The 13,445-nt window shown below is 34.1% G+C and overlaps 1 protein-coding gene across 1 annotated transcript in view; it reads left to right on the top strand.

Moving 5' to 3' along the window:
- Positions 1 to 13,445, top strand: part of LOC120354997 (dynein heavy chain 7, axonemal-like) — a 423,355-nt gene that overhangs the window by 125,563 nt on the left and 284,347 nt on the right. Inside the window, exon 6 of the mRNA XM_039443220.1 lies at positions 4,593 to 4,759. Within this exon, the coding sequence (XP_039299154.1) occupies positions 4,593 to 4,759 (167 nt within the window). The remainder of the gene's footprint in view (positions 1 to 4,592; positions 4,760 to 13,445) is intronic.

The raw sequence follows: 13,445 nt of genomic DNA, 5'->3' as shown, positions 1-13,445 counted from the left end.
TAAATAGTATAAATATGTGAACATCGTGTTGTTTTTGGACAGTTATTTTGAAGTTTTATAGGCCTATTATTATATAGTACAAATATTGTTCTGTGATTCTGAAATTGATCAAGATAGTGGTTCAATTCACAACAGTGACATTGCTTCAAATATAGGTGAAGAGTTTGAGAATTTAATACAAGTTGAAGAAGACAATTATAAAAGATTTAGAAGACAATTTCGAAGATTTTTATAGAAGATTTAGAAGACAATTATAAAGAATACAGTGATTACGGAATAGAGTCTAATGAAGTTACAGAAGATGGAACAAATGAGGAAGTGAGTGTATTCGAACAATTACAAGAAGTTGAAGAAATGGATGCTTTTTATTTACTGCAAAACTTGTACTAGCAATGCATATTTGTATTTGATTTGAGAAGTACCATTCAGCAAAAAAACTTAAAGACTAAGATAAATGAGAAAAAGTTCTTGTCTGGGTGTAACATGGCTGGAAAGTCCTACTTTGTAACTATATATTTAGTTATCTGTGTTACAAATGACTGTATGAGATTTTTATTATGCAAAAGCATGTTTATTGCAGTTTTAGTAAGGCTAAATGAAAATGAAGTTTTAACTGTCCATTGATTCTTATTTATTGATTTGTTTTGAGCGTGCACATAACACAAAAGTCATCTAAATATAAATACGAGCTAGTGGGGATACAAACAAGTATGGCGGCCAAGCTAACAATGAAAGTAGCGTGGCAAGAAAAAACACAAGCTGTCTGCAATCTTTACACGGCCAGTACTATCGAACTTTCGAGCGCAAAGGGTACATCTAAACTACAGCAAATAAATTAAATAGTAATAAACTAATAAATATCATTGAATTAAATTTAGACAATCCCATTTTTGATAAAATTATACAACCAAGGAATAGAGCATATATATGGAGGATTAATATGTACATAAATTAGTCAATACCTTTTTATATTTAATTATTCATTATAACTTGAAAATGGCTAAAATAAGCTGAAACCAGTCGTTCTTTTAAAATATTCTTAATATATTTTATACGAATGAAGGGTGCTTTATGTTTTTAATAAATTATTCAAAATTGTATTTTGAGAAGTATAATTATCAGGCTTTGGGCAAAGGGGTGCAATTTTTTGCATTAATTTTCTTAATCTCGTGTACCTACCTCGAATTATTAGCCTAGAGTTGATTAAATATTTGAAGAGTAACAATATTATGCATTTTTTTCAAGCTGTATAACTTACATTTTGAATTTAGAAGACCAACTCTAAAACTTTCTTGGATTGAATAAAATAATTTATATGTTTTTTTTTTTCTATAATACTAGCCTATACTATATAATTCTTCTGTATGAAAATGTGCTTTGTAGCGAATAAAATCAATTTATCTATTTAATGATTTATTATCATTTTCGTCATACCAGTATGTAATCAATAACTTTCCAAGCTATCATGTTCTTATTTGGATAAATTGAATGGTAATAGATAATTACATACTATAATAGTTATAATATATTTTTCCTCCACCTATTGTCTAAAGTACTTACTTTACTCCCTGAAACATAATACTAAAGTGTCACTTTTTCGCTCTAGGTAGTAAAAAACAGAAAAACTCCCTAGGGAGTGAAAGTGACTCCATTTAAATAACATGGGAAGCATCTCTATTTGAAAAACTTACATGGTAATAGGTTAGAAGGTCTAAGCTCAGATGAGAAAGCGTAATAGGGGTGTCTGACATTGAGTCAACTGAATTCAATACCACAACCAGAAATTTGATCAACTCATGAAATATATGTTTGTATGATATTATATTCTTAATATTAGTAGACAATAAAAATTTATACAATTTTTAAAATATTTTATTCTATTCAAAATACCAGCCAACAAATATTTTTGATCTGCATTCTGCAATTCAAATCTGAACCGCGTGATCTGGAGTCAGCCATTTTTGGTAGCCCAGCTGATATGATTGTTACAACTTTGGCCGATAGATAGCGCAATCAGCAGTGCCTATCAGACGACCGGTTTTTAGGTTTTAGTTTTTAGGTTATGTTGTTGGGAAACATTGTCACCAATATGTAAGTTATAAGAATGATTTAATTTGTAGTTTCTTTAAAAAAATGTAGATGGAGGAAAAATGTTGTGTACATCACGAGCGAAAAATACTTTTTCTCTCTCAGGAAAATTGTTGCCCTCGGCTTCGTCTCGGGCTTCAAACTTTTTCCCTCAGGGAGAAAAAGTCGTACTTTTCACTCTAGATATACAAATAACTATTTTCTACAACTGCGCGTGAAAAAAGAATTTATATACTCAATTCTTGTAAAACAGCTTATTTCTGAGGAGAATCTACTTTTTTGCTTGCTAACCATCCGCGTATGTGCAGTAAATTTTCTTTACACTCGCAAATCATTCGCGCATGCAGATAAGAGTTCCTTTACGCTCGCCAATCAGCTGATGGTAAGCAGCTCGCCAAAAGGTCAGATATTAACCTAAAAAGTTCGTAATTGTAACTCTGCCGATATAAGTAATTTAACAGGCTTGGGCAGTTGTAGAAAAAATTGTGTATGTAATTCACACATAATGCTTCTTTATCGAGCGAGTGATTTTGAAGTCGTGCATTATGCTCTTAATACATAAATAGCTATTAATAGTAGTCATATTCAAAGTGATATTCAAGTCAATAATGTGTATTCTTGTGAGTATATAAGAATGCCACATTGAATTGTGCAGCCTTTTTGAATTTACAGGTAAAAATAACATGTACTTTATTTAAACCTAATGTACTTTATTTTTTAAGCCTGTGATTACCAATGTACTTTATTCTTCATAAAAAAAGGTGGCAACCCTAATCATAGTACAAAGCAGTTCAATACTTTGTATCATGAGTAAGATTAACATAATCATGGCTTGTCGATTTTAGTCGCTGAGCTAAATCCTCAGTGTTGCCATAATGCGAAAAGCATAACCATTGTCACAACTATTCTAAATTATCATACTGTATTTTGTGAAGCCATGCTTTGTTAAAGCCAGTTATTCAGAAAGTGTTTTTTTGTTGTTCAATGTTTTGTCGTCCTTATGAATTCTGTTGAATCAAACATAATGTTATTTGAGAAGTTGTGCTGAACCAGGTAGAATTCATAGGAATGGTAAAAAAGCAATTCTACTAAAATCTATGTACATGTAACTGGATTTAGAAGATCAATACGATAATTTGTTCTATCACAATTTGATCACAGAAATGTTTAAGTGAAAACGTTGGGCGCAAACCTTCTGCCATGAGGAGACAAATAAATTTATGAAAAGCTTGATAGCTTGAATAGTGATCTGATATTTGTTACACACTTTTAGTCTAAGACATAATATGTCTTAAGAAATTTTATGTCTTAGACTAATTTTTAATGTTTCTTCAATCAGCAGGAAAACTTTGGTTTATCAAAGATATCTTACCTGCTTATTTTGGGGTATTTTCAAAAATCAAGATAAATATCCTACCAAATTTCCTACATGAATACAGTGTAAGTATTATAATAGCTACAGTACATACGTACTGTATAGTAAAGTACTTGTTCGTTTTTACCGTATAATTATATGATAATAGAAAGCTTTATTAAAAACAGCCATAGCTTCCTTGTTCTCAGATATTTTCAAAAGCGGGACTCACACCATAAAGAATTTGGGGTCGCTGAATCCAAATCCGAAATCAGAATCTTTCTATCTTCATTTTCAAGAAAGATAGTTTTTGAGAAAAAGTGGTGACCGGAGAGACGTAGAAAGTGGTGACCATGTGAAAGTGGCAATTTGTCCGCTAGTATCTCGATCCAAGCCGGTTTCTGCTTGCCTCGAGGGGAAAAGATGTGACAAAAGGAGGTTCCTGGCTCGGGGTCACCATGTGAAAGACACGATTTGGCTCAATGTACTTTGACAAAAAAACGTGAACACTGTTTAGTGTTCAAGTTGCATGTCTCCTATCGTGTGAAAGTAGCCTATCTGTATTTTTAAGGAAGTAAGACTTTGAGAAAAAGTGATGAGTCATACTTTGAGCAAACGTCGGCGTAATTGTTAGATCCATTGGCTAATTTGTAAGATCCTCATGTGAAAGCACAGGAGAGCTGCAAAATACAAAATATGATCTTCCGTAATATGATCTTCAGGAGCCAGGATTCTGCAGTGTGAAAGAGGCCAAAGAGGCCAAAAGGATGGCGCATGACAGAGAAGCATGGAGAGTTGCTGCCAACCAGCGCAACGGCTGTTGAACGAAGAATAAATGGTGGAGAAAAACTTCAAATTTTGTTTTCATATAAAATAAAGCAAATGTTTTCAAATACTCTGTGTTCATATTCATACAAAATATTCTCTCCTACAATATATTCTGTCCAATCCAATTTCTCATTTCATGCCACTGAATCGATTGAATTCACATTACATTCACAATATAAACCATGAAAAGCTATTCTCCAAATACTGCATAATTTTGAGCCTAAGTGACAATGCTGGTTGTATTCTACATGTATTATATTAATATATTTTTGCTCTTCATCATTTACTCTATGATTGGGATTCATTCTGTGACTTTTTATAGCTGGAAAAATCAACTGGACAGGAATGAAGTTATGTTTCTCATGAAACCAATCTCCTGGAAGAACTCCAATGGACATGAATTTGATGTAACGAATCCCCTATCCGATTGGCTACCTGATGAAATATGGAATTCGATGAGAGTCTTGGACAACGTAGAAGCTTTCAAAGGTGAGATTCTCGAGAGCTCTTTCACTATATATTATTGTGTAAGCCTATGCCAATTTGTATCTATCCAATCATCTAAAAATTTTGGAAGATCACAGGCAACGCCAAAAACAGTCTTCATGAAAATATTCAATTTTAATCTAACAACTGTGATTGATTAATATTGTACTCCATTAACTGAAGAATATATGAGAAAAAAACTCGTAGATCAGTATCCAATAGCCTAGAAAAGAACAATATTTGAAACTGAGTATATACCATTCAACAGAAAATGAAGTCAAGATAGTGCAAATAAAGAGAAGTGAATAGAGATGTGAACCCCGTGATACTTGTAAGAAGAATGCATTCATAATCTGACTCACCTACTAAATAATCTGTCTTGTAATCTTACTCACTATCTTGTCATACTGCTCACCTCATTATGTAAACGTTTCCTGTTTTCATGTCCTCTCTGAAAAAATGATCGACTTCCGGGAGTGACATCATCATCATCATCATCAAACGTAACTTCAGAATCATTTTGAAAAAAATAAAAAAGACGTTTTCTTATCAAAAGAAAAAAAGTAGAATTATTGAAAACAAAATCTATCAATAATAAAAATAAAAAGTTAAAATCTTATTTTGGACTTCGATGATGATGGTGGGGTGTGGGACTTAATATAATAGGCGCAAGGTGCTGGACATGTTATTGTGATACTTCTGTAAATGTTTTTGTTTCCATAAGGACAGTCCAGGTAGTCTTGGAACACCTTTCTTTATCTGGATGTGACTTTATCTGGCAATTCCTGTTCAAGTATAGAACTTTCTCACATTTTGCTCTCTTGATGATTCCACTCTTAAACTGGCTCGGATCACTGGTGTATCATCTGCTGACATAAAGTTTTGATTCCACTTACCCACTATTATATGGGTTTTAGTCCCACTTATTCATATACGTAAAAAATATTTCAATGAAAGCAGTTTCAACACGTTCACTCTACCTCCCTGCCACTCACTCACTCATTCGCTCACTCACACTTTCACTCTCACTCAGACTCACATTTTTGTAATATAAATATATATTTTTTTCTTGTATGAAATATGAAGAATTGTTTGACAGAGACATTTCGAGATGGAGTCATGATCAAAAGTTGTACAGAAATAAATAGTTACTGAAGTTTGAACGTTCTTCATTTTTGTAGAGGAATTCAAAACTGAATTCCCTACAACTTTATGGACCTGTCCGCGATTGGATCAAAAGAAGAAAGGAAATATCTGTCCGCGATAGGAATTTGAAGGAGAAGGATTCGTCCGGAATCAGAAAAGAGAATTGAAAACGAATGAATAACTTATGGAAAAAATCGGAGAAAATGAATGATGTGAACATTTTTGATTGTAAGAAATTATATGAAATAGAATAGTTTCTAGAGGCAAATAATGGAAAGCTTTGTGGAAGAATTACATATTCTTGTACAGAATAATCCTCTAGTAGAAACGTTCTACAACTATCTAGATCTCTTTTATAGTAACTATGAAGTCTCAATCAGATTCTGTACTAAACACAGTTGGAGGATGTAGAAACTAAATATTATGAAAAAAAGTTGAATATAGAAGGAAAGATTTCAAGTAGAATGCGAAAAAAGAAAAAATATTTCGATAAATTAAGAGAAAGGTTCGATAGAGAGGAGAGATATGGAAAAGAAAAGTTGTAAAGATAGGTGTATACTGAGTACTGACATCGCCCCTTCCTATCTTTACAACTTTTTTCCCATATCTGTCCTCTCTTTGGAACCTCTCTCTTCATTTATCGAAATATTTTTTCTTTTTTCGCATTCTACTTGAAATCTTTTCTTCTATATTCAACTTTTTTTCATAATATTTATCAGAATCTTTTCTCTTTTTTCGCATTCTTCTTGAAATATTTTTTTTATTCAACTTTTCTTTATAATATTTAGTTTCTACATCCTCCAACTGTTTAATACAGGATCTGATTGGGACTTCATAATCACTATAAAAGAGAGGGGCGAAGTCAGTATACACCAGTGTCAAACCCAGACACATCCATCCTAGCACTGAAAATTAGTCTTGGAATTGCGGGCTGCTTTTGTCGTTCTTGTGCTGAACAAGAAGTGCTTTGTTTTGGCGGGGCGAGTCTGTAGTTAGATTATCTTTCTATGTACTTAGTCCAATCCATTACTGATATCTTATTTGCAACTCATTACCAAATTGGTCTAATCAGTTGTTATTGTTTATTGTGTAATGTCTAATCTAGCTTCCCCTAATATTATCTTCTATGTAATTGATCCAATCCATTACTGATATCTTATTTGCAATCCATTACTAGATTGGTTTAATCAGTTGTTATTGTTTATTGTGTAATTTCTAATCTAGCTTCCCCCAATGTTATCAATGTAACTGTTTCATATAAATACGCTATAATAATCAATGTGAAGTAGTCTTAAGCAATATTCTGTATTATGTTATGTAGTTGTAGTGTACAGGCTCGGCCTGAATAAAGTCTTTTTAAAAATGCACAGTGTGTTCCTGCACCCTTAACTGGTGCCTGAACTTCTGTAGATCCTCCTTGTGAAATTGTTCGTGTTCTGTGAACTCTCCCAGGCCGAATTTTTTCCCCAGCACTCCGCCGAGTTTCTCACAAGAGAACTACACAACCCTACAGCAGGACACCGTGCAAAGACTCAGTAGCCAGCCACGGAAAGCAACAACCTGAACTGCAAGACTCCAATACTCACACAGATTGTAACCCGCTGACGTTATCATCTCAATCATCTGCTATCCACCATTGCGGGCCAACACCTAAATAGATTTTCACCAACACGAGTTCCAGCAAGGAGTTTCCTGGATGAACCTCTCGAAAAAATCTCAAGTGGCCTCGAACCAGAACAGTCGACATCTGATGTGCTGAACCAACTAGTTCCAGCGACACACAATATCAGTGCTCCACGTCCGGACCCTCCACATCACCTGCAACCTCAACTTCAAGAACTTCACGGATCTCACCAACTTGAAAAAGGTACGATGGCTTCAAAAATCCTATCAGCCAGCATTACTAATTTAGTACCATCATTTAATGGCGACCTTCTAGAACTCCCCTATTTTTTAAGAATTTGTCAAGAAATATATGATGAATTCTGTAGCCAAAATGTGGAAGCACGAGAGACTAACCACTGGCTTTTATTCCAACACACTTACAGTCATCTCTCAGGGAAAGCCCGTACGGCTGCCCGAGGTTGTAGAACTATTCCTGACTTATTGACTGCAATTAAAAATAATTTTTGCGAAAAAAGACCTATAGCTGACCTAGTAACACAAGCCATGATGCTCAAACCATTCAGTAACGAGTCAACTAATGATTTTCTTGATAGGCTTAAGTACAAATAGAGTGTTATAATCGATCGCTATAGCATGGAGAAACTCTCTGATGACACAATCACTTACTTGACTAGTCAACTTGATCGCACATTGATGACCACTCTTATTCGAAATGTACCAGCAGACTTTGCTGCTTTCCTTAGGGTACACAAAATTCAACAATAATTCAATAACAATTGAAGATGCTCAAAACAGCTTATTGCATAATTTCAACGAGTCATTTGATTCCAAACCCTCATTTCGTAACTCCCGTAACAATAACTATCGTAACTTTGAAGACAATCGTAATAATCGCTCCAATCACTTTAATGACGGTCGTAATAATCCCAACAGAAACAATCACTACAATAATCAGCAACAAAACGCTCATCCTGGCTTCAGCAGACACAACACCCCAAATTTTGAAAATCCTCCTAGATTCCAAAATGGCAGACAATTCAGTAAGAATCACAATGGTAGTGCTTTTGCAAATCGGAATCATTGTGATTCCAACACCGTGTCAATGCGCACTGTTTCAAACAGAGCATATCAAAATCATCACATTGTAGAAGAGTCTGATGAAAACTCTTCAGTTGAAGATCAGCTCTCCACATTAACCAAACATATGAACCTTTTGACTGAAAAAATGACCTAACTTACTGATCATTTTTTTAGAACAGGCAAGGACTCAAAGAATTTAACTTAAATAATTGTACAAACCTTTCGAGTCTACCCTATTTTATTGACCACAGAAACCGCAAATGGCTAATAGATACAGGCTCCGAAAAAACCTATATTCACCCAAGCATTCTTACCAAAGATGACCAACTAATTAAGAAAGATTTTATAGTTAAGACCGCCACAGGGGCAAAAATGGGTCACAATTTTATAAAATTTGACACTTTCGAAACATTTATTTGGCACTCGACTCATAGTTCCTTTGCAAGTATTTTCTTTTTCCATTAGCTATGATGCATTATTGGGTTGCGAAACATTGGAACAACTTAAAGCCTCCGTTAATTTGTCAAAAATGCAACTTGAATTCGAAAATGGTATCTTTATTCCCCTAAAACGTGAAAAAACGTTGACCTGAAATGAGGATTGCATAAATACAAACTTCCCGTAAAAGGTAACCTCAAATATGGAGTTGTTCAAAAAATCGAAAATAATGATTTCACAATCGAAGATTCCCTCATGCAAATTGATGAACAATTTACATATTGTCTGATTCATGCCAACCAGGACAGGACTGTTTATCTTGATCCCCTTGACATTGAAGAAGTGCATTGTGTATCCAATCATGGAATAATACGTGATACAAAAAATATCTCGGTCTCTAGCCTCGATATGCAGGAATTGTTCCACTCTTTCAGTGAAAATACATTAGATGAAATACGCATTGAAATAAATACCCTCTCTTATTCGTACATCTCTCATGAACGAAGAAGAAAGAGAATTTATTATGGAATTGTTATCAGAGTTCCCTGAAATAATTAAGCGTGAACACGACTCTCTAACAAGCACTAATCTTCTCCAACATAGAATTAAAACCAAGACTGACGATTATATCCATACCAAGAACTATCGCTACCCCGAATGCTATAGAGAAGAAGTAGTATGAGAGTGTACATACTGCGAGACTTTTTTACGACTTTTCCCCCCCTCCCCCCTCCCCCCGCACCCATCCTACCTTCCCCCCTTCCCCCCGCATCACCTCCGCTCCTGCCGCACCTCTCCCGCCACCTCCACCGCCCCCTTAGAAGGAGAAGAGGCTCTCTCTCTCTCTCTCTCTCTCTCTCTCTCTCTCTCTCTCTCTCTGAGAGAGAGACAATCTACTGACAGATTCAAGTGAAACAAACTTAAGTGAATTTAACTGAAACATGTTCTTGACAACAGGTTGTACACACAACAAACGTTATATTTTTAATGTTTCCTCAATCATAACTAATGCATAGAATGAACTTGTATATCCAAATACACATGTATCTTCAAACACTCTAGAGAGCGAACTATGATCTTTTACATTTTTTATTGGCAATGTCATATAAGCATTTCCAGAGATCATTAGAATTATTAACAATAGCTAATGATTCATCATTATTTGAACAACCATAATGGAAATGACCGGTTTCTAATGCATCCAGTAATTCAAAAATTTCAGATAGAATTGGAAAGTGAAGATTTTCTGTTTTTGTTAATGCAAGATCACTCACCTCATCACCCATTGAAAATTTAATATTCTTTGCAATTAGATCAAAGTCATTGAATGAAATTGTCATCAAGAGACGAGATAGTTTCTTGAACTTTGAAAAGCTATAACAATCAACCATATTTTTCAGTTGAGTGTATGTACAGGTGAAACGTGATAAGAAACTACTTGTATCTGCACACTTATAGCATTGAGCTTCAACACATGTGAGATCTTTACAGCTCAACTAACAAAGCAATACTGAACGATTAAACCTAGACATTACAGGTACAATGGAATATGAAAACAATCGAGTATACACTGGAAATTTATTTACACAATTCACTACAATTTTTCATCACTTCCTCTTCAATTTTTATTAGTTTACTAACAGACAGTTTATGGGGTCTGTAATAGCATGGATAATCATTTATATCGTTCAAATTCACTGTGTTTAAGAAAATGTCTTTTAGTTGTTTCACCAAATGATGATTTTCATGGGTTGAATGTTTAATTGCAATTTCACAGGCATCATACCAATCAATACACTGTTCTAACCTCATTTCCAATTCACTATCAGCTTGCATCCACTTGCACGGGTCCATGATGAGCAAATGAAGAAACTATACATATGTTGGTACTAATATAGAGAAATTAAACGGTTCCTGTGCCTTCCCTCCAATGCAACATACACGAGCAGTATGATATTTCAATGCGTGCTTACAATAAACACATTGAATTTCTTGTCCGTTATAGAAAAAGCCATATCTTGCAAAGTTTTTCTTTTCTGTATTTGAATAGAATTGACATTTTTTCATGCTAAGCATTCTATTGTTTTCGCACATGATATTTGGAGATGAGTCCATATTTTTCATTATCAAAGTATTGTAATGAACCGTTGCGAATAGCGCACATCGACCATGCGGATTGCAATGATGAATTTCACATGCATTATAACACCAAGAACTTGTAAAGTAGTTAAAATTTGGTTTCTCAATTTCATCCAGTAAACAACATACGTTTTTGTGTAACCTTCTAAGAAACTTAGCTTTCTCTGTACCTTTTGTGTAGATTTTATCATATCCTTCAAGATAAGATATCAATAATTCGTCTGTATAAATAAAATTACCATCTTCCCAGCGTATTTTGTGATAATTGTTCTCTGCCCATGTTACTTGCTTATGCAATTTAGCATTCAATTCCGACTTTGCAAATGGTGACTTGAAATGTAACACAACAAAGCTATTTAGCTGATCTACGATCCCGATTTCTTTCACGATAATTTGATTAGAAGTTCCCTTGAACCAATGCATGTCGACTGTTGCAAATTTTTTACAGGTGGATTCCTCCTCTTGTGCTGTTTTGTCCTCCTCCTTTGTCCTCCTTTCTCCTCCTCTTTCTCCTCCTCCTCCTCCTCCTCCTCCTCCATTCTCCTCCTGTGGTTTAGGTGTACTACATCTTGAGTGATAGTAGAAGAAGTCTTGTTCAGTGTCAAGATCACACTGCGTGTCAAGATCACACTGCGTGTCAATAGATTGTGTTTTCTTCTCAGAATTAGAAGACATTATAGGTGTACTACATCTTGAGTCATAGTAGATGCTGTCTTCCTTATCAAGATCGCACTGTATCCCAATAGAGCGTGTTCTCTTCTCAGAATTAGAAGACATTCTAGATGTTAACCGATCAAAGCTAAAACCTCAAATGAGTAAAATTTTGAAAATGCAATACTTATATAGCTTGTGCTCTATCGAGAAATTACTGAACTTCCTTCACCATGGAAGTAAGAGGAGTGTACTCCATGATACGATCACTGATTAAAATGCAATAAGCGGAAGTATTTGGAGGTACAGCTTCCTTAAATTCCATATCTATTCTAATATCTGTGGAGGATTTCAAATGAGAAGATTGATGTGAACAGTCAATTACAATCAGAGGTGTTTTAGTACAAAATGTGTCAAAATCAATCTCTGTTCCAAGCTCAGTATTGATACTATGGTTATAGTACGCCGAGGGAAAATCCAAAAACATACGGTACATCAATTCTTGTTTACCACACGAGGGGTTCGTGACTGTAAAGTTTTCGTGGAAAAAACTGAAAGTTCTCACACAAAAAGAATCATGAGCGATGAGGACTTAATAGTATTTCAGTAAAATGGGTGTTTATCAGTATTTTTACGAATATTAGCACAGTATTACATAAAATTAGTTTTCAGTAAAAATTTTCAATACTTCCATTAATATTCAAAATTTGCGCAGTAGGCTGGTTGTATTGATTTTTGATTTCTTAATTTGAAAATTTCCTTTTTTTATCACTTTTTTCTGCTTCTGAACGATTCTATTCTTACTTTTTTCTCCACTTTCTTACCTTATCTTATCTTTTTCTGCTTCTTTGTTTAATGAACAATAATTTTGATGATATTGATGATTCACTTATACATGGCAGCGTTAAAAATACAATTGAAATAGATGATTTCTTTTCATTCAATCCATTCATTTATAACAGTCAGGCAAATAAACTTTTTAATGTACTTCATATGAATATTCGAAGCATTGGTAGGAACTTCGATGAATTCCTTTATTATATTAGCAACATTAGTACCAGATTTCATATTATTGTTTTAACAGAGACATGGCTGGATGATTCAGCTAGATTTAATTTTAATATTGATGGTTATACTCCTATTAATAAAAGTAATGTGTTTACAAAGTGTGATGGTTTATGTGTGTTTGTAAGTAATGAGATAAAGTTTGATAGGATAGATGTCAATATAGAATCTGTTAACTTGATAGCTATAAAGTTTGAACTTGATAATAAATTGTATAGAGTACTAGCACTTTACAGATGTCTCTTTAGCACCGTCTCTTGATGTTAATGCTTTTCTTATCAGCCTCGACGCTTATCTTCGTACAGAGAGGTCTGATAATTATTCTACCATGATAATAGGCGACTTGAATATAAATATTATCAATAATGATTTTCAAAGTAACGAATATCTCAGTGTCTTGCAACTTAACGGTTATAAATCATTTATAAACAAAATAACACGTTCACATAATAATAGTAAAAGTTGCATTGATCATATATTTTTCAAATCTAAGTCAGTAGAGGAAAACGATGCGTTTGCAACCATTATAAAAACTGGTATAACT

The sequence above is a fragment of the Nilaparvata lugens genome, chromosome X (genome assembly GCF_014356525.2).
Source record: "Nilaparvata lugens isolate BPH chromosome X, ASM1435652v1, whole genome shotgun sequence".
Taxonomy (NCBI): domain Eukaryota; kingdom Metazoa; phylum Arthropoda; class Insecta; order Hemiptera; family Delphacidae; genus Nilaparvata; species Nilaparvata lugens.
Note: the sequence above shows the minus strand (reverse complement) of the source record. Positions and strands in the feature narration are given on the sequence as shown.